The 23,016-nt window shown below is 37.7% G+C and overlaps 1 protein-coding gene across 26 annotated transcripts in view; it reads left to right on the forward strand.

Moving 5' to 3' along the window:
* The window catches only part of DLG2 (discs large MAGUK scaffold protein 2), a gene marked incomplete at its 3' end in the record, with an annotated part of 2,041,616 nt that overhangs the window by 1,487,589 nt on the left and 531,011 nt on the right, over window positions 1-23,016 (forward strand). For all 26 annotated transcript variants that reach the window (XM_082682853.1, XM_082682879.1, XM_082682864.1 and 23 more), the window contains one exon: window positions 8,891-9,060. In XM_082682853.1, coding sequence (XP_082538979.1) covers window positions 8,891-9,060 — 170 coding nt within the window. The remainder of the gene's footprint in view (window positions 1-8,890; window positions 9,061-23,016) is intronic.

Genomic DNA, 23,016 nt, shown 5'->3' on the forward strand with positions numbered 1-23,016 from the left:
TTACCTCCCTTACTAGATATCCATCAGCATATCTAGTAGGTTCGAATTAGCCCTCTCATCATCGCTTCCCTTCTATCTAATTGCCTCTGCCTGGTTTAACCCAGGCTAACAAATCTTTTATCAGATTATACAATAGCCTCTAACAACAGTCTTTGCTTTCTTCTACCCTAACTCCACCTCTGAAATCTAAGCAAGTCTCCCTACCTCTATATCCTACCTAGAGAGATTCTTCTTCTTCTTCTTTTTTTTTTTTCCTAAAATCTATTCTAGCTAAGCACTACAATGGCTTTCTACTGCCTGTAGGTTCAACTCTGATCCCTCAGCAGGTTTTACAAGGTCTGGAAGACTTGGTCTGTGGTCCTCACTTCACCGGCCTAAACTATCCCAGGAACACTTCTCTCTCTATTCATCAGGCCAACTTCTTCTTGTTACCCTGTATCCTATATTGCTCTCGCCACAGAACTTAAAATACCAAAATTTAGTAGTTTGTTTTTCTATCTTCCCTGTTGAATCAAAAAGCTACATCAGAATTGGCATTAGTCTTAAAGGATGGGTAAGGTTCTTAGACAAATGTGGAGGCTGGAGGTGGTTATTCAGGCAGAGGGACAGTCCTAGACTATGAACTTGATGTTTGAAGAAACTGTTAATGACGTAGCAAGAGACAGGGCTGAGGAGGTGAATCACAGCCAGATTATAGAAAGACCTGTTTATTGTGTAAAGGTCTGTGAGCTTTATCCAAAAAGGATAGTGTTTATGTCCCACAGAGCCCCATGAGTAGGCGCTGGCCTATAGAAAGCCTTCAGGTCAATTAGAAAAAGATACCCACTTCAGCAGACCCAGGACAGCACCAGGGCATTTGGCTTGGAGAGAGGGCTTGCCTTGGATTTCTTTCGGTACTCGCTAGCTCAGTCATATGCCATGCCCTCTTTCTAGATCCCTTGGATCCCTCTGAGAAGTCACACACGAGGCCTTCCACCAAGCTGCACTGTGACACCATTCCCTCCCCAATGCAGAAATTACAGAAACTCTGCTTTTGTTTTATACAATTATACACTATATGGCTTTTGAGAAAGATTTCATTTGAAGAAAGAGCTTCTTGGATTTTTCAAAATCCTTGAAAATCTGTAGGCAGTGGAGAGCAATTAAAAGACTATTAAATAGAAGAATAAAGCAATCAGGTGTGTTTTTAATAATACCATCCTGGCAATAAACTGAAAATGGATTATAGAGAGCAAAGCTGACATGCAGACTGGCAAGAGGTTGATCCCCACCCCCAGAATCCAGGTAATTAATAATAAGAGCCAGATCTTAGATAGGGTAAGTGAAGATAAAGGGAAGACCTTAAACAAACAAACAAAAAGTGACATTTGGATGTGTGGTTGAGAAAGAAGCACTTTCCACTTTGGGTGATGGCATAATTTACCTTGAGAGAGAATAAAAAATAATGGAGAGAGTTGTTCATTGGGAAGAGAGGATAATTTGGCATTCCTCCCCATTTGAGATGCACTCCAGATTTTCATACAGAGATAGATGCCAGGATAAGCTGACCTTGAACTTAGATTTATAGAACACCAGAGCCAGAAGAGAATTTAACATCCCTGAATCCAACTTAACATTGGGGGTTGTTAAATAATGACCTATTTAACTAGAAAGGGGCAGAACCAGGATTAGAATTCACATCTGGTTATAACTCAGTATTCTTCTCAGAATATCACGTTCCTTGTGGTTCTCAACTTTTCGCTGAAAATTTCAATATCATTAAGTCATATTTAATTAGAATGAGAAGATGTATAATTATGAAGTTCATATTATGTTGATTCCTGCTTCTGGGATTGGAACATGTTGCGTAGAGAAAAACAAGAAATCACATTCAACATTCTTAAATGTATTTCTTAATGTGTATACTCACTTTTAGGTTCTGTGGGAGCACCAAGTCTATCTATAGCTTTTTGGTGAGAATCTACCATGTATTTATACTTTACTCATTAGGTGCCATGGAGATTTGATTGATTAGGAAATAGTTTATGAAGCTATGGCTTATAAACGTGTCCTGGAATGAGGCTGGTCTTGATTAGGGCTTTGCAAGTCACCATGAAATAAAATGCAGAGATGGGAATGAGCTCATTATCTTCTCAGGACAATGATGATATGAATTAGCTAGAACAGGGGCTTGAGAGGGGTCAGATTTAGAGTCCCTTCAGTAATGTTTATTCATTTGTAAGTGACAACCTCGTGCCAGACATTGGTAATGCAAAGATAAACAGTTTTTATACGGGTTAAGTAACTCTTGATGAATGTTGAGGGAGAGGAAATGACGATAGAGTTGCTTCCAGAAGCCAAAGCTGGGCTGGTGTGTCTGGATGGAGAGGAGGGGGGTGACTTAACCTGGCAGTCAGGAAAAGCAGCTAGGAAGCTACTGCACTGACCCAGATGGGAGTTACGAGGACCTCGTTTCATAAACAGATATGCAGTTCAGTCTGCAGAAAGAGTATTCATCTGAATGGGCTAAGTAATTCCCAGTCCTATGATCTTTTCCCTTTGAAATTCCCATTTCATGCCTCTTTTCCATGTTTACCCACTAAGTACCTGGCTCAAGATTTGCTGCTGGCCTCCCTGATTTTCTGGGAAAGTGCCGAAAGACCAATCACTGATGCTGAAATAGCCAATTTCTTCCCCCATTGTGGAAAGCTGTGATCTTTCCCAGATGACAGCTGCAGAGAATCCTGCAAACATTTTATATAAGGGAAATGAAGTGGCAAATACAGAGAAACAGTACATTCACTGTAGGGGATGGCTTCTATGGATCATAAACCAAGTTACTCTTACTCAGAATTAGAGACACAAGATGAAGCCCTATTTTTTAAAGTGTAGAATGAAGTGGCCACCGCTTGGTCTTTGCTAAAGGAAAAGAGTCAGGAAAAGAGTGACAGACAGGAAATGAGTGCTGGAAAATGCCTTACATATTGCACAGTCTCACACATTGTGGCAGCCCAGGTCTTCTGGTCCAAATGCATTTAGAGACTTCATGATAATGAAAAGCTGCAACACTCAGGGAACTGGCTCTAGAGTCAGCTCAGGACTTTTATCACAATCAATTTGATCTACATAAGATTGAGTATTCCTGTTCGTTTTAGAATGAACCAGATATGAGCCACGTGAGTGACTCTTTAATACATAGCACAATAGTTTTCAGAGTATGGTCCCAGACCAGCATGGCCAACATTACCTAGAAATTTGTTAGAAATATAAGCGTTCTCTCCTGCCCCAGACCTACTGAATCACAGACTCAGAGTGGAGCCCAGAAATCTGTGGTTTACTGAGCTCTCCAAGTAACTAGCGCATGCTAAAGTTTAATAGCCCTTGATCTAGAATTTTATTTGCCTTGGCTTTACTGTTGGCCAGTATGATCTTTGACCCCATTGATGGTTACTCAGTAGTTGGGATTGGCCCTTAAATAAGTCCCAAAATTATTTTTAACCGGAAGAATGTGGATAGTAGGGTACATGAGATTTAAGACTATGTAGACATAACTTACTGTCATTATAAACCTCTTTGTGTTTCAGTTTCTGTTGCAAAATATATAAGCATATCCATAAGCATAATATAAGTATAGTTCAGGGCTTTTATAAATACTGTATTTTTAAAAGTACAGGAGACCCACTGAAATTTGAATATAAGACAAACACAAGTACATTTAGTATGTCTCAGACATGTTATAGAATATAGTTATACTAAGAAAAGTGTTTGTTTTTCTGAATTATTATTAGTGTTTCTTGAAAGATTTTATTTATTTATTTATTTATCAGAGAAAGAGACAGAGCCCAAGCAGGGAGAGCAGCAGGAAGAAGGAGAAACAGGCCCCCTGCAAGGAACAAGGAGCCTGATGTGGGACTCGATCTGAGGTCCCTGGGATCATGACCTGAACCAAAGGCAGACACTTAACCAACCAAGCCACCCAGGCACCCCTATTATTAGTGTTTTATTTGAAAGCCAAATTTAGCTTGATATTTTAAACTTTTTATTTGCTAAATCTGCTAACCCTATTAATATTACCCACTGACTTCCTTGCAGTGGGACATGGGACAAGCCAGTTGAGGTGAGGATGACTTCCTAGAAGACAAGACGAACTTAAGTATTAAAATGAAAATAAGATATAGCTAAAGGAAATAATGCATGTGATCAGTTAAGCACTGATCACAAAGTCTGTCTATATTTGTTAGAAATTTTTGTTGTTTGGGCATTTGGGTGGCTCAGTCAGTTAAGCATCTGCCTTCATCTCGAATCATGATCCCCAGGTCCTGGGATCTAGTTCCATATCAGTCTCCCTGCTCTGCAGTAGAGCGTAAAATTAAAGGGGAATTACATTACTCGTCATCAAATAAGACCTCCTGAAAGCCCTCTTTTTACATTTTTCTTCCTCCAAACCTCATTCACCTCATTTCTTCCTCTCTTTCTCATGGAAGATGTCAGAAACCCTTTCAGTATCTTGATTGTATCGCTCTTCCTTTGTCTCCCTGCTGTATCTTCTTTCTATAGTTACATCTTATCTTTATTAGGCAAATCACTTACTGCCTTTTCATGACTTGTCTGGTGCTATACTGAGGACTTCGCATACATTATCCCATCTGATCCATGCAGCAATCTTTTCCCTGTTTCCAGATGAAGAAACTGAGACTGTGAGATGTCATGTGACTTATTCCAAGCCACACTGCTCTTAAGTTCTAGAGCGGGGGGCCAACATTCCATGTGGATGGGGTGTGCCAGGGCTCCCAGGCCTACGTTCTTAGATTCTCGGCCCTGATATATGCCCATTTTAGGACCTGGCATAAAACCCAAAAGCAAAAATACGCTTTTTAAAACACCTGCAATCTCTATGTTCACAAAGAACTAGAGCTGAAACTTTGTTATCTTTCCTTTCAGTTATTTTAAATGCATAACGAACAGGAATGTTTCCATCCTAACACCAGCATTTGGTGCTCATTTATAGTGAATCAACGCTTTAAAAAATGTAGAAAATCACAAAGTTTATTTTCCAACAAAATACTTTAATACCTATGCAAGAGTATATATTTCTTGTTCTTTTAAATTGTGTCTTCAAAGTGGAACAAATAATTTGTCAGGTATTATTTGACTTTTCAGTGATACTGTATCATGTTCCATAATACTTGTTTAATGCAAAATTTAGGTGTGATTCTGTTGACATGTTAATGATAAAATGTCCTTTTTATTTCTAAGACATTTTCTGTAAGAAAAAAACAGAATTCTAAAGAAAATGAGACAAGAAAAAGATTTAAATTAGGCTTTTAATCTCTTGGATTGTTCTATTTCACAAAATGAATATTGTAGACTTAAATTTGAAACAGCAAGCACTGGAAAATGAAACCATCAACTTAGTTGCATGGCTAGAGAGGAGATGTTTATATAAATGAATTTCTAATACATATCAAGAATGTGATAAAGGCTGTACTTTTTATTGGGGCATAGTATTACTTGAGTCAGAAGCTAGTGATACATTTATATGTTTCAAAATGAATGTGGTGGTGACTTGACTCACAAAGGTTATCTACTAGTAGTGAAAGCAAATTAATTTTAAATAACTGAGAAAATAACTATGATCCTCTAGCTAGATGCTATTTCAAGTGAGTGCCCTACTTCAGCTTGATATTCTTTCCTCTATATTTGAAAATTTGAATATACAAACTCTGCCCCTCATCTCTCTCTATCTCTGCCTTTTTTTTTTTTTTTTAATTTAAAATGATCCATTCTGAGGAACTCTGTATCAGCATAGGCTTTAGAAAAAGGCCAAGTTAGGCTGGAATCATGTCCCTGCCCTCAACACCACTGTGACCTTGTCAGTAAATTTCATCATCTGTAGAATGAGAATCAGTGTTTCAGAAATGGGGGAGGGGGGATTTAAGTGCCAGTGAATAAATGAAGTGGCTAGACCGATAGGGCACATAGCCAGCCCTCTTAAATTTTCCATTTCCATCCTGTTCACCTTCCAGTTCGTCCTTGAGCACAGCATCTTTGACTCATCTTTGATCAATAGCTACAGCTCTCGTATGTACTGTACTCTATAGTCCACACACACACACACACACCCAGATGCATTGCCTGTCTGCTTACTCCTCTTATGAACTGTGGGCACACTTACTCTCTTTTCATGGGGGAGTGAGGTTCAAAGAGATGAAGTGACTTGACCGTGGTCACGCAGCTGGGACTCCAGTCCAAGTGTCCTGAAGGCTATTCCAGTGCTCTTTTCACTGCACTGAAGTTGCCTATTTTCTCCACAATTTCAGGAAAAAAACATGATTTAGGCTGTGATGTCCTCACCCCTGCAATTGACAATTAAGGATTCCACTGTATTCAAAAGGAAAAATTTAGTACAGTTTGACTAGATACAGCATCCAGAATTTTTTTTTAAATGTCAGCCACTCCCTTCTATGGAAAGCAGTGTTTTAAGATATGATTAATATTCTGAGCATAGGGCGACAGTAAACACTATGTGTTTGCATTATCATGAGATGACAAAATTACCCACTCTCAAAGGACCAGCTGCGGCAGGGCGGCTGGCACCCGTGTTGCCTACATTTTCAAAACTATTTTAATTGGTAATTTTCCATGGTTTTTTTTGTTGTTGTTGTTGTTGTTTTTTTGGTCAGTCAGAGAGGAAGTATATGTGTAAACCTAATAAAACTATAGCATGTGTTATGATGAAATGACATCATTGAATCTTAATAAGTGAAATTCAGAAATTCAGATTCTTGAAGCTAATCAGCATTCTCATTGAGACAAGAGTGTCTATAACTTAGCTCCCCAAACAGGTATAGAGAAGTTATGGGGGAAAAAATGATAGAAAAATTCTTCCTATACTTTTTGTATAACATTTTCACTACTATGTTATAAGTTTGAATTGATGTATACAGTGTATGTGAAACTGTTTGCAACATTTAGATGTATGTGATCTCTAAGAGGAGAGTGCCCAACTTTGGAAATTGTAAGACCTAGCCAATTGGATATATGACTGGAAATAATATGACTGAAAGATCATATTCAATTTCTACCCAAATTTCTGACAGCTTTAGACAGAGAACTTGATCACTTAGAACAATTCTCATTTCTGTAATGTGGATAATGACTTATTCACAAGATTATGGAAAGGATCTAGTAGTTAAAATTATAAATCAAAAATTTTTCACTGCTACCAAATATTAGGTGTAATACATACCAGACCCCTTGCTAAAGATTTACATGTACATTATCTCATTTAATCTTTCCTATAAGTCTTTATTGTAGATGTTAGTATTGTATTTATTTACAGATGTGAACACAGGGCCTAAGAAGCTAATTATCAGTGTTTACCAACTTAGGAAATGGAAGGCCTGGTCATTGAACTTAGACTTATTATTTCATTCATTAAAAAATATTTCCTAAGGAGTGATTGTCCTGAGCAAATCAGGCACTGTTGGGAAGAAGGAAATGGGGAATGGAAGACAAAAAAGCAACCAATCATGTTCACTTTACCCTGTCCACTGTGTGGAAAATGCATTAAATGTTGACAAGAGAGGGTCCAGGGGGAGTAGGTAGAAGGCTGTAGAAATAATCCAGGTGGGAGAGGACGTTGACGTCAACCAGGATGGTGGCAGTGCAGATTAAGAAATGTGGACAGATTGCGGATAGACTGCAGGTAGAGACAAACATGTGGTAGTGGGATGAGGAGGTCAAGCAAGAGTAGCCCCTTATTTCTTACTCTGAGTAACATATTAAACTGAGATGGGCAATATTAGAGTGCATATATTCAGAGTAAAGAAAGGAAATCTTTCTAGTCTCAAATTTCATACATTTAACCATTATTAAAGTTTTTACTAGTTATCATGAACATAAAAGAGATTTGAAATCTATGGCTACATAAATATATATTACCTGGACATTTTTATAGAAAAATGAGATGATTCCTCCTGAAGAGAAAATGTCAAAAATTATGTTACCATAATTCTTGGTTTTCAAAGTAAATACCTAAACCAAAGATTACCTGAAATTTTCTTTGAATTTTGTGAAATCTGAACTTCAATATCTATAATATTGTGATATGAATTTGAGGGAGAAAGGGAAAACAAAACAAAACAAAATATGGGAAGACAGTTTACCAGAAAGCTAACGCATTTATTTTAGATGATTAGGTCATGTACATATTTTCTTCTTTCTTCATGGTTACATTTTTCAGATTTTCTAAAATGACCATATATTACCTTTATAAGTAGCAAGTTAAAAATTTGAGAAAATTCATCTATAAGGTTACATTTGTGATGTCTGTATAATCCATAGTAAGTTCTGAGAACCACTGCAATCATAACCCTAGGCAAACCAGTTAGAAACAATTGAAATATGGGATGCCTCAGTGGCTCAGTCAGTTGAGTGGCTGCCTTGGGCTCAGGTCATGATCCGAGGGTCCTAGGATCAAGTCCCACATTGGGCTTCCTGCTCAGCAGGGAACATGCTTCTCCCTCTGCCTCCCATGCCCTCTGGTTGTGTTTTCTCTCTCACTCTCTGACAAATAAATAAATAAAATCTTTTTAAAAAAAAATGATGTAACTGACAGCGGCCTCAAAATATGCAGTCATCCGAACTCACAGTGTGTACCACACGCTTCCTGTCCCAGGGAACCCAAGTGCAAGAGGGGCCTGACCAGTAGTGCAAGTTCATTTGGAAAGCCTGGGAAGGCTGGGGAGTTCAAGGTTTCCTTCATTTGAATTGCTTCTTCCAAACAGAAACATTTTAAAATTGCTTGTACTCTTTGCTTCCTCGCTAATTCAGGTTCACTAACAATGATAATATACTTTAAGAAATCTTCCCAGCCACCCTCACTTTTTCTTCTTACCCTGTCTTCCAGGGTCAATGATTGTATCTTGCGGGTGAATGAGGTCGACGTGTCAGAGGTTTCCCACAGTAAAGCCGTGGAAGCTCTCAAAGAAGCAGGGTCTATTGTTCGCCTGTATGTGCGCAGAAGACGACCCATTCTGGAGACTGTTGTGGAGATCAAACTGTTCAAAGGACCTAAAGGTAATAAAATAAAAAATGACTCACAATGAGACACCTGTGACAAACCATTTGGCCAAAATGGATATGCCTTAATCCATCGTCAGCGTACTCTCTTCTCTTAGTTTCTGACATTCAGTCCTCGCCTAGAGATCCGAAATGGTGCAGTAGTGGTTTTTACAGAGGTCAAGGAAATCAATACTCTAAATAGGAACTCACAGAAAGAAAAGGACAGATTTATTTAGGAATGTCCTTATAAGCAGTGTTTTTATAAACCATTGGCGTTTTCTATAAATTTTTAATTTTACTGTATCATTGTGACTTGGCTGGCACATATATTCCTTCTCATTTTTAAGATCTAAATGGTGACTCCTCATTTAGTAAAACAATAATGTGAATGATAATAATTAAACTAGTCTATTTCAAAATAACAGTTATTGTATTTTTATAATACTGTTGTGATTTGTTTTGATTTGTAATACTTTCATGAGTTACACCCAACAAGTACCACATAATATTTTATACTTGCTATAGTCAAAATAGAAAAAATAGAATAGAAAAAAATTATTTTTTCTAAATTTTATTTATTTTTTCTAAATGCAAATCTCTCTCTCTTTTTTAAAGATTTTATTTATTTATTTGACAAAGGGAGAGAGTTCACAAGTACAGAGAGGCAGGCAGAGAGAGAGGGGGAAGCAGGCTCCCTGCTGAGCAGAGAGCCCCTTGTGGGGCTCAATCCCAGGACCCTGAGATCATGACCTGCGCTGCAGGCAGAGGCTTAACTCACTGAGCCACCCAGCACCTCTAAATGCTCTCAGATCTCTTGAGTAATTGCAGTTACTCTGAGGAGTCACAGGAACAGTGAGATGAATTATTACACTAATTTTTAAGAACGATCATTTGGGCTGTGCTCTTCAGAATGATGACATTTAATATTAGCTTAAAAGTATTTCAAATATTTTAAGAAAAATCCAATAATTGGCTTAACAGTTTTTTAAATATTTTTAGAAGATTATGACTAGATAGTTACTGTATTATTTGAGTAAATCATTTCTCTTTCCCTTAAAATCTACTTAATCTCTAATGCTAAATGGGATTAAAAAGGAAGTAAGTACACTGCCTTCTCTAGAAGGTCATAATGGCTGGTATTTAAGATAGACCTAGGAGTCAGACAGGACTGAGTTTAAAAGCCCGATTCAGCCACTTACCAGCAGAGTGATATTGGTTGGACCAATCCCCTCATTATTAAATGGGGATCATAATGGTAGTATCTGTCCCACAGGGCTTATAAAAATTAAACATTTAACTAAATCTTGCTGGTTAAAAGTGTAGCCTCCAGAGCTAAAGTGCTATCTCTGCAGCGCACTAGCTGTTTGACCTTGAGCAAATTGCTTAACCTCTCTGAGCCTTAATTTTCTCATCTACAAAATGCAGATAATAATAGTAGTTGTTCCTAGAAATGTGAGGATTAGATGAGCCAATTCACTAAACTAATTAGAACAGTGGCTGGCCCTAATTGACTCCCAAACGAATATTACCTGTATATACATGTTATTTGTAGTATGTTTTACTACAAATAGCTTCAAACTTTGCTACAATTGCTTGGTAATGTAATGAAAATATACAAAGATGCCCCATGGGCTAAATTCAAATGGATTAAAATCACATAATTAAATCTGGAGGGAAAAAAAAGGAAGTAAAGTATTTGCATACCACAGTGTCTGATAATATGAAAGGAAAGACTTTCTAACCTCTACACATTTACTAAAACCCTATTTGCAATGTGCTCTAAAGATAAACAATTTGAACATCACATGATTTCTATAAAAAATATATGCTGTTTACAAATAGCAAGCAGGTATTTCTACAATTCAATTAATGGTGATTATTCAGCACCACCCTAAAGCGAACACCAGTTTGAAGCACTCAGCAAAGCATTAGCATCTATTAGCAGGCCTCCTGCTAGCTGAGTCACTAGCTAGCTCGCTGACCTCTAGCTGCTCAACAGAGCACTTCAAGGTTCTTGTGAATCCATAGCCAAACCCTTTAATTTTAGCAGGAACAGTTTGGGGGGGATCTTTGATGCCAGGGTCCCCTCTGGCTGGTTTATTTCAGTCTGAACTGTTGTCTCCTTTGAGCAGAGAGTAGAGCAGGAATTGCCATAGGACATAAAAAGGGGAAAGTGGGGACAGATGAGTGTAATCCAACAAGAATACCCTGGCAGTAACCCCAAAGTACATGGCAGACGACTGATAGCTTTGGTTTACTGAGGCATAAAAAACTAGGACGTTATCAGAACTTAACCTCACCTCCCAGGAAGCAGGAACTGCCATATCCCTAAAGAGGGGTGTGCACCTGTTAGTCCTGTTGGGATTACATTGAGTCAGTCATACATTTTTATACTGTCACCATCCAAAGGTCACTGATGGGGATTTGTTTTTCTATAAGTTTATTGACACACAAGGAAAGAAAAGGTGTTAGTTATTGTTTAAATTCCTAATGCATTTCCCAGTGCCTTAAACGTGGGAAGTGCTGAATTAGTAAGTTGAATAATTAAATTAGATTCTGCACTAAATATGATGGTACCTTACAATATTAACTTTACTGGGTGCCTGGGTGGCTCAGTGGGTTAAGCAGCTGCATTCGGCTCAGGTCGTGATCTCAGGGTCCTGGGATCGAGTCCCGCATCGGGCTCTCTGCTCAGCAGGGAGCCTGCTTCCTCCTCTCTCTCTCTCTGTCTGCCTCTCTGCCTACTTGGGATGTCTCTCTGTCAAATAAATAAATAAATAAATAAAATCTTAAAAAAAAAATATTAACTTTACTTAGCACCTCTTAATTCATAGTTTTTGAATGGCAAGATATTTAAAATAAATTTTGGGGGATGCCTGGGTGGTTCAATCAGGTAAGCATCTGCCTTCCACTCAGGTCATGATCCCGGGTCCCGGAACCAAGTCCCACATAGGGCCCTTTGCTCAACAGGGAGCGTGCTTCTCCCTCTGTCTGCAGCTCCCCCTGCTTTAGCTCGCTTTCTCTTTCTCTGGAAAACAAATAAACAAATAAGTAAGTAAATAAAGTCTTTTAAAAAACTAAATAAATTTCTACCAATGTTTAGTTCCTACTGTGGAAACCGTAGTGCTCCCCGGGGGGAAAAGATAATTCAGATGTGATTCTGATGGAAGAATCAGAAAGTTCTCATGGGCAAGAAAAACATAAAGTCAACTAACTTTAATGCAAGGCAAAATGAAATCAGCTCTGTGATGGAATATGTGTCATGATTCATCTTGACCAGGAAAGCCAAAATGCTCCAGAATATTTAAAATTTTAGCATATGCTCACAGGTCCTTAGGACCCTTTGTTGAGGACATGGGCATTCTCTATAGTCCATCAACTCTCTAGCTAACTGGGCTAACTAACCTCAATCACGCATGTGCAATACAGAGCTAACCAGACATCTTCATCAATTTAGTCCTTCAATGACTCAGGGAATATTAAGTATTTATTATGTTCCTGGCACAGAGGCTGACAATGGAGATTCATGGAAAAAGTAGAGATAGTTCTTGCTCAAGGAGATATTAGCCTAATGTAGAAAATACCCATGATGTATATTGGGAAACACACTAGCTCGAATGAGCATAAAAGATTATAAAGTGGCCAATCAAATAGAGGGTCAAAGAAGACTTCTTTAAGGAAGTGCCACTTAAGCTAAACCTTGAAAGAAAAAGAAAAGTAGAAGTAAGCTAGATAAAGGGTAGAGAAGAGCATTCAGACAGGAGTAAAAGCATGTGTGTATGAAGGCCCTAAAGTAGAAAATATCTAGATAAGGAAGTCCACTGTGACTGGTGTTTGATGAGAGGATAGTGAATGACATTAAATGATACTGTCACGGTAAGTGGTACCCGATCACCCAAAGGCTCGTTGACCACATTTAAGATATGTTATTTTATTTCAAGATAAAGCAGCAAGAAGTTACTGCACAGTTTTCAGCATGGGGGTGACATGATCAAAATAGTCATTTTTAGAAGATCATTTGGTGGCTGTGAAGAAAATGCATTGAAGGGGCATGAGTGGGAGCAGAGATCTGTTAGGGGTTACTTGCAGAAGGTCCAGAAAAATGGATGGGGTCCAGCTAAATGTCAGAAATATAATTTTTTTAAAGATCTTATTTATTTGTCAGAGAGAGAGAGAGAAAGAGCACAAGCAGGGGGAGCTGCAGGCAGAGGGAGAAGCAGCTTCCTTGCTGAGCAAAGAGCCCTATGTAGGACTCGATCCCAAGACCCCAGGATCATGACCTGAGCCAAAGGCAGACACTTAACTGACGGAGCCACCCAGGCATCCCTCAGAGATATAATTGATGCCACTTATTGATTTTGATGGGGACTATGTCCAAGGATAAGGCACAGTTTTCTAATGGAGCAATTGAATGTGTTAGGATACCATCTATGAGACTGGGAAGACTGGGGAGGAGCCCCTGTGGGGAGATTAGGAATTCACTTTTGAACATGTTGAAAGACTGTGATGCATTTGAAAAGGGTTTCCAGGAGGCAGAATTGGAAGCTGTCTGTCTGCAATCCCTGTCAAGATAATATTCTCAATTTACCCTATATTTTGTCAAATATCTAGAATTGGGTAAATACTGAATATTGACTCTTTCTTCAAAAAATCTTTTTTTTAAAGATTTTATTTATTTATTTGACAGACAGAGATCACAAGTAGGCAGAGAGGCAGGCAGAGAAAGAGAGAGAGAGGAGGAAGCAGGCTCCCTGCTGAGCAGAGAGCCCGATAGGGGTCTCGATCCCAGGACCCTGGGATCATGACCTGAGCTAAAGGCAGAAGCTTTAACCCACTGAGCCACCCAGGCACCCCTCAAAAAATCTTTAACATAAAGAGGGTGAATATGGCTATATTAGCTATTTTGAACAGTTATAATAAAAAATAAGAATCTATTTTTGTAGATATTCTTAATGCCCAGACTATTTTTATTTTAGGATTCTTCTTGTTTTATTTATTTATGGGTTTTTTTTCTGGTTATATAGATGACAGTGTTAAGGGATCCTTGAAAAATAATTTGTGATAGAGTTAAATATATAGTTTTCTAATTCTATACCCTTATGTTTATTCCATAATTGTACAAAGTACTAATTCCAAAATGACCTTCAGTATATGTGATTCTGTCTCTGTAGCAGTGCTGATCTTCCCAATATTCAACTAGAATTATCTGGCTGGTGATTTACGGCCCCATATTTCACTAATAAATATTTGGGGAATGGCCACAAATAATTTAGAATGTCTTTCCTTAACAGTATGTAAAAACTTCCCTAACCTCAGACTTATAGATTTGGTCACTGCAAGCAGCTGGGGTGTCTGTTTGTGGACAGTGTAGAGGGGAAAAAAAAGGTAATCATGTATAGGAAATAGCATTTAGGCAAATTCATTTAAATTTGCCAAGCAACCAAAAATACGCAAGGAAAAAAATCTAAAGTGGGCATGTGGTTCCCCAGGAAGTTGGTTTACAACAAAAGTCTTTCTAGGGACTTTCCTAAGAACACACTAAGTCATAATTTCTAAGAAGCTATATGATTAAACACATGCAGCCTTGTTCCTGTGGCCTGAGCCAAGGAAGCCAAAATCTATATAAGCAATGAGATGTCTTTTTTAAGATGTTCTTATTGCTTAAGGATTATACAACTAGGTTAGGGCCAAGCTCTACAACTGAAAAATGTTCAGGCCATAACTTTGTTAATATCCCAAAGTAGACTTGCTTGTGGCTTTATTTTAGCCAGTTTATTAAATCTGAAGTAGTGATAAAGTCCGTCTAGCAAAACATTTCTACAGTTCATTATTTACAAAAAGTATTTTTAATGTTTAAAATGTTTTAATTTTTTCACACTCACATATATGTGTTGCACTTTCATAGGCCTGTAATAGTGCAAACTAAAAGTGCTATGATGATTATTATTCCCAAAGAAGTATAAAATACCCCGGCTATAAGAGTCATTACACTAACGGCTACCTATAATGTGTATACTTCCGTGATTGGAAAAGCCAGTTATGCAGCGGGGAGATTCCTGGGCATCTTTAGGTAGACGTGGGTCCCAAAACATGAGTCTTAGCCTCTCTGTGTCTCAACCTTCCTCATCTGCAAAATCGACAGGACCTGATTATCTAATTTATAAGTTTATCTTCAGGATAGCAACTGTAAATTTTAAGTACATGTTTGTATTATTTTTAGTCTTTTTATTATCATAATTTGCTACAATTTGATTTTAAAAAGCAGCAAAGCCCATACTCATCCCCGTGCTTTCTTTTCTTTTTTTTTAATTTAAATTCATTTAGCCAAAATGTAGTACATTCTTAGTTTTTAGTATTGTGTTCAATGATTCATTACTTGTGTATCACACCCAGTGCTCATCATATCTGCAGTGCTTTAAAAGAGCGTCTTCTAGTATTTTTTACAATCTTTTTTTTAGTATTTTTTGTTGACTATTATTTGTTGACTATTTATTAAAATAAAAAGTTAATTAAAATGTTTTAACATTCAGCATTTCCAGATAAAGCAAATATATTTAGATATATACAAATATATACATATATATTTATATTTGCATGTTAACCCAAATTTCTTTCTTTTAATTTAATTTTATTTTTTCAGTGTTCCAAGGTTCATTGTTTATGCGCCACACGCAGTGCTCCATGCAATCCATACCCTCCTTAATACCCAGCACCAGAATCAGCCATCCCCCTACCCTCCTCCTTTCCAAAACTCTCAATTTGTTTCTCAGAGTCCACAGTCTCTCATGGGTCATCTACCTCTCTGATTCCCCCCAATTCACTTTTCCTTTCCTTCTCCTAATGTCCTCCATGTTACTCCTTATACTTGACAAGTAAGTGAAACCATATGATAATTTACTTTTTCTGCTTGACTTATTTCACTCAGCATAATCTCCTCCAGCCCCATCCATGTTGATACAAATGTTGGGTATTCATCTTTTCTGATGGAGGCATAATACTCCATTGCATATATGGACCATATCTTTATCTGTCTGTTGAAGGGCATCTTTGCTCTATCCACAGTTTGGCTACTGTGGCAATTGCTGCTGTGAACACTGTGGTACAGATAGCCCTTCTGTTTGCTGTGTCTGTATCTTTGGAGTAAATACCCAGTAATGCAATTGCAGGGTCCTAGGGTAACTCTATTTTTAATTTCTTAAGGAATCTCCACACTGTTTTCCAAAGTGGCTGCACCAACTTGTATTCCCACCAACAGTGTAAGAGGGTTCCCCTTTCTCCACATCCTCTCCAACACATGTTGTTTACTGTCTTGCTAATTTTGGCCATTCTAACTGGTATAAGATGGTATCTCAATGTTGTTTTGATTTGAATCTCACTGATGGCTAGTGATGATGAACATTTTTTCATGTGTCTGTTAGCCATTTAAATGTATGTCTTCTTTGGAGAAGTGTCTGTTCATATCTTCTTCCTAGTTTTTGACATGATTATCTGTTTTTGGGGTGTTGAGTTTGAGGAGTTCTTTATAGATCTTGGATATCAGCCCTTTGTCTCTAGTGTCATTTATGACTATCTTTCCCCATTCTGTGTGTTGCCTATGTTTTGTTGATAGTTTCCTTTGCTGTACAGAATCTTTTGATCTTGATGAGGTCCCAAAAGTTCATTTTCGCTTTTGTTTCCTTTGCCTTTGGAGACATGTCTTGAAAGAAGTTGCTGTGGCTGATGTCAAAGAGGTTACTGCCTATGTTCTCTTGGACTTTGATAGATTCCTTCCTCACTCTGAGGTCTTTTATCCGTTTTGAGTTTATGTTTGTGTATGTTAGCCCAGATTCCTGTATGCATATGCATACAAACACACACACACACACACACACACACACACACAAACATATTAGCATTAGTATATATACATGCACATATATTGTATTCTCTGTCTCTAGTCAGAGTTCTCTCTGGCTCTAGTCAAATTTATTTCTAACAGCGTGTGAGTTATGATGTGGCATATGAATCTGTTTCATGAAAATGTGCATATATGTTATATGTATGTATTTTCCCCTAGTTTTCCTAGTATGGGCAAACATTTCGGTAGACTCCATGTGCAGAAATACGTCCAAGCATGTTGAAAACTGACCTCATGGTGTCCCCTTAGTACCACCTTCCACCACAGGTGTTTCATCAGTGTAATCTCCTGCTCTGACCTCTCCACTTCAGTTAAAGGTTATCCTAGTCACCAAATTAAAAAGCTCAGAGTCCTTTTATTTCGATTCTTCTCTCTTCCCTACTGCTTTTATTAAGTCAGGCATCATGTCCTTTGGAAGTTACCTCCACCACAACTAATCTTCTCTTTAAAATCTCCACTGCCGTTACTGTAAGGTCCATATCCACCGTTACGTCTTGTCTGAGCTACTACAATAGACCATTGCCAATCCCTCCCTCCCTGCTTATATGCTCCTCCTTGATAAATTTTGCAAAAATCACAGCTCTGTGCATTGTTTTCCCCTGCTCAGAAGTCTCCAGGGGTTCTTCATTGCCATTACGTAGAAATCTAAATCTCTTGCCAGGGCATTTAGTGCCCCTTATGATCTCCCTCTCCTCCAGGGACAAAATTCCATCTCAGCCTTCTCTTCTGTCTTCTCTCCTTCATGCTTCTCCACACCCAGGGAAGCCAGACTCTGTACAATTTCTTAAATACAGGACATACTCTCTTGCCCTTAGGACTTTGCTCATCCCATTCCCATCTTTGGAATGCCTTTCTTTATCACTGTGACCACTGACTGTCAGAATCATATCCATCCCCCAAAAGCCAAGCCAGTTCAGTTTTATCTCCTCACTGAACTGTCAGAGACTGATCAAATTAGAAGTAATCTTTCGCTTCTTCTTTTAAAGATTTTATTATTTATTTGACAGAGAGAAATCACAAGTAGTCGGAGAGGCAGGCAGAGAGAGAGAGGGAAGCAGGCTCCCTGCTGAGCAGAGAGCCTGATGCGGGACTCGATCCCAGGACCCTGAGATCATGACCTGAGCCAAAGGCAGCGGCTTAACCCACTGAGCCACCCAGGCGCCCCTAATCTTTCGCTTCTAAGGACTTCAGAAGTGCTTTATTGCTTTCTCTCTGCTCCTGCTTTTGTTACCTTGTGATCCAAGCAACCCGTGGAGTGTAGGAAGGATAGATATCAGCAGCCTAAGTTAAGAAGATGAACAAGCTGCTAATTCTCACACTTAAGATACTAAGTTTATGATTTCTGCCCTGACCTTTGCAAATTAGAAGCATCTGATGAATGCTGAAAATACAAGCCCTGAATATAATCTGTACCAGACTCTGAGCAGTAAGTGGAGGAGAGGCCAAGACAGATCATGACCATTACCGCAGTATGGAAAGCAGAAAAAGGAATGGCCAAGATATAAGATACATGATTTTATGGCCAGGAGTAAAACCCTTGCATTGTCCCCCCTTTTTAAAAAAATTTTATTGTAACTATCTGTCCAAGAGATTGGGATGAAACAGTATTTGAAGCATCTAACACTTTGCTTAAAAGGCTGATTTATCAAAAACCAGTTTCCAACTTATTGAGTATTTTTATTTTATTTTTTCTTAATAGCCTACTTGACAGATTTATTGTCCAGCTTAGTTAAAGATTAATGTGGCATGCATCCAGTATTATAGACAGAGGATTTCTCAGGTATCTAACTTGAATGAAGTTTATGACTTGTCTCTCTCTGCATTTTCAATTTTTTTTTTTTTTTTCCTAATCTGTCCTTGTTCCACCGTCTACTCTTGTCTCTTCTCTCTCTGACACGAATGGGACTGGAGTGAACTTCCTTAGAGTTGATGTGGGGCACTCATCTGACAGTTTTCAGAGATGGTTCCTTGGTAAATTATTCTACAACTTGAATGTTGGCATGTAGGCCTACAGCAAACAATAGTGTTCCATGAACATTTGAATATACTAAGATTTTAGTTGAAAATTAAATGCATCCTCCTTACACATACTGCAGAGATTGCCAGCCCCGAAACCAGTCTTTTTATTCCCTTTGTCCATGGATAGCTCTGCTGATGGTGTTCTCTAACAAGCTGGGCTACTGTCACCTGACCATGGTAAGTCAGAAGTATTTAGAAGAGCAAAGTTTTCAGATGTCCACAATTCAGCTGTTCATACCCAAGCAGTTCACCAGGTCCGTGGATCAAAACTGAACATGAAAATTATGCAACTGCTTTAATTACTGGCATCCAACCACGCACTCCATCGAGGGACGTCACACATTCCCCCCTTTCTCACCATGGGGTAAATTATAACATGTATTCATTTTGAATGCATATGCAAGTGGGTCCCTGAATGCAAGGCACAGCTTACTCTATTTAGGCCCATGTCCTGGGCTCTGAGTTCTAAGTGGCAGGTAGGCCTATCTGTGGTGAAGGACCGTTCTGAATAATGGTTTGATTCTTAGTAGGCACAAATGGCAAATTCCCAGCTGTTTGGCATGAGGTCTCAAAACAGAACATTTTCCTTTAGTGCTAAAATTTTTCTGTCCTTTTGAATTACCAGAATTGTTCCCTTGAATACACAGGGGAATTTACTTGACGGCATGTGCAGTGAAACCTCTTATTGAAGTGTAATATTCAGAGTCAAAAAGAAAATGCCTGTTTGTATTAAGCCAGAGAACTAGTCTTCTTGGAAATACATTGTGCCTCAGTCACCACTCCCTGTCCCCCAAAAGAATAAATCCTTTTTTTAAAAATTGGACAAAGGACAATACATTGGATGAGTTCACCTTGCTCTGAGGAACTTTCTATAGAATTTCTTAAATACATACACGGTTAGTCCTCGGTTATTTCTGGGTAAAAGATATATCCTTTGGATTGTGGGGCTCTTTCTTTGGGCTGTATTTGGTCAGTCTTCATAAGGATATCTGTAAAAAGCTTTCTCCTGAAATCTTGCAGCAAGTTATTTGTTCATGAAAAACAAACTACAGACATGGCCACTGCGATCGCTCTGTTGTATACATTCTACATTATTGGAGAGTAAAACAACTGACAGCATTTGCTAAATTGTTTTGGAAACTAAGGAATGAAGCCACTCCTCTCATTTGCCTTTTCAGGCTAACATGTGGCCATCGCTTCTTTCCTTAGTTTACTTCTTTGCTGTGTAGAGCTGGCTCATAACTTTTAATGGAATTTGTGATTAATGTCTCCTTAACAAATCTTTAAAATCAAAATTATTTTACCATGAAATCTTCGGATTGCAAGAATGCATTGTAATAGGTAGGTGTAGCTTTGATTTTTTGACATTTATAGAACAAAAGTTTTATAATTCACACAGTAAAAACTGTTTACCTAACTGTAAATACTTGCTGAGGTAAATACCTATATAGCATTTCTTAAAGTTTTAAAAGGAAATGTGTTGTCATGGTAAATACTGTGACAGATCTTTCCATTTTATGACCAGAAGCAAAGCAGTTTTACTAGGCTTTGGAGAGTACCTTAGTTAAAGTCCTTCCTTTACCTAACTATTAAATGGGAATAATATTAAGAGGCTGCCTTGGTTTTCATGAGAATTTAATGAAGTCCCAGGTACATGTTAGTGCCCAAAAAGTTTAATATATTCCTCTTCATTGTCTACACTTTCAAAAAGCAAACACATGCAGAAAATAGTCATCTATTTACTCAATAAATATTTTATTTCAAAAACATTTATTAAGCCAGGCAGTTCAAAGTACAAAAACAAAAGAATATCAATAAATAAAGAAATGTTGGCTTTTCTCCCAAATACCTTCTTAAAATACAGACATTAATCTAGACCAAAATAACAAAGTCCTCTTTTGACTAGGATGAGCTTCATGCTAAATTTATTGCAGTCCCCTAACTAAATCCATTCTGGTTCCCTAACTCATCAACCAACATACATTAAATTCTTCTCCTCTTATGGAACATTGAGATCCAATAAAATTAAAGATTGTGGTATTTTTTATTCATGAACCGTGACTTCAGGGGCCATTAGCTGTCAGTTAAAACCCTTATGCTAAACGGACTTCGTCCCTGAGTGTAATCCAATTGCAACTGGATACCTTGGATACTTGATCCCTTACAGAAAAGTTAATAAGGGAGATAAAATCTCTGGTTGTAAACTTCATAAAAAATGGCAACTTGGGGATTTGTAAACATGAAATATGTTATGGGTTTGCCAGTTATGAGGTCCTACCAAGAACCCACTGAAAGTTGGAAATTTCCACAATAAAAATGATCTTAGGAAAGCTGAAAATTATCAATAAAGGCTAAAAAGAGAGCAGTTAAGAAAGAGGAAAAAGTAAAAATAAGAAAGAAAACAAACAAGACACATTTATTTAGGCAAGTCAGTCCCTGATCATCATGAATGAAGAAAACATAGAGAGTTTGTTCAGTATACACATTAATCTAAGGAAGAAGGACTTCAATAGTTGCTTCCCAGGAACCCAAAAATATCTGCTGGATATTCATGAGCAGCTGAGTCATATGGGAAAACTGCCTCTATAGACCAACTCATTTGAATAAACTGAATGTGGTAACTACTAATTGTTTAAAATCATAATAATGTTGATGTGCCAGAATTCTTACATGTCAAATATTCTAATCTCTCAAAATGCTCACACTAATTTATGTATTTGACAGAACTATAATAAACACCTTTTACTCACGCTAGTTACAAGTTGGAGATAGAGACATGGTATACCCTCAAGGGAGATAGTGGTCCCACTATAGTGTGTGGAGTGTGCATGAATGTAATAAGTCTAGTACCACCAAATAAATATAGATACAGGTTTTTACAAGTACTTCAATTTCTGCTTCAGTGCTCTGGGAAGAAGCAGCTTTCCAACACTGGTGACAGCTCTTCCCTTGGGAGACTGCCCCATTCACTGGATTTCCACCCCCTTCCCAAAGTTGAGCTGAAAGCTGGAGTTCCTTTGAAGCTGTCTATTAATGTCATTCCTGCCCTCTCCAGCTACAATGGACAACTCTTCATAGGACAGCCCCTCATTCATTTGTAGGACACTGTCAAGTCTCCATTTAAACCTCTCTCCTTTAGACTAAAGAATCCTCACATATTAACCATTCCTGATTCATCATATTTTCAGATCCTCTATTTTACTGTTTCTGTTCTATGAATTTTCTCCATTTTGGCAATATCCCTCCTAAATAAAAATATATAGAACTGTATATAGAGATCCCTTGATATGTTTGTAATTAAAAACCACAGTAAGTGGAGTTTTGTATATGAACACCATACTTTAATATACTATAAAACTATTAGCTTTGTTTTTAAGATCCTTTTTGTTGGTTCTATCCAAATTACATATTTATATATGTAAATACTTCATATGAACTACTGGCTTATATATATATTACATTCTGTCTTACAACAATTGATTTTTGATGTCCATTTATAAATTTCTTCTTATCTCCATTAAATATAGGACTATTGGACTGAGCCTAGCATCCAGACCTACTGGTATCATTCTTGATAGTAATTTAACCATTCCTCATATTAGCCATCCTTTACTCATTTGTGTCCATTACAAGTGACCTAAAGGCAGACAGATGATAGAATAATTAGAAACAGGATGGAATTGGTCAGGAATACATTGCCCAGTTAACATGGATATGAAAGTGAATCCCACAGATATAAGAAAAGATTGAGCAAAAAAATAACAAAGATAAAAAGAATGCCTATTATTTTGAGTCATATTATACACCTGAAACTAATATAAAACTGATGTTAATTATACTTCAAAATAATAATAATAAAAATAATAATAATAATAGTGTCTATAGGCAAAGTTTCCCATGAAGCAGATTATATGTATTCCTAAAGAAATAGTTTCCAGGTTATAAGGACAGAGTAATCTTATCTGCTCACAGAAATTCTCTCCTCCAATAACACAAAATGAATAATCCATAAGGGAAATGACTGATAACAACATCAAAATTTTTTTCTAATAGTG

This window comes from Mustela nivalis (genome assembly GCF_964662115.1).
Source record: "Mustela nivalis genome assembly, chromosome: 9".
NCBI lineage: Eukaryota > Metazoa > Chordata > Mammalia > Carnivora > Mustelidae > Mustela > Mustela nivalis.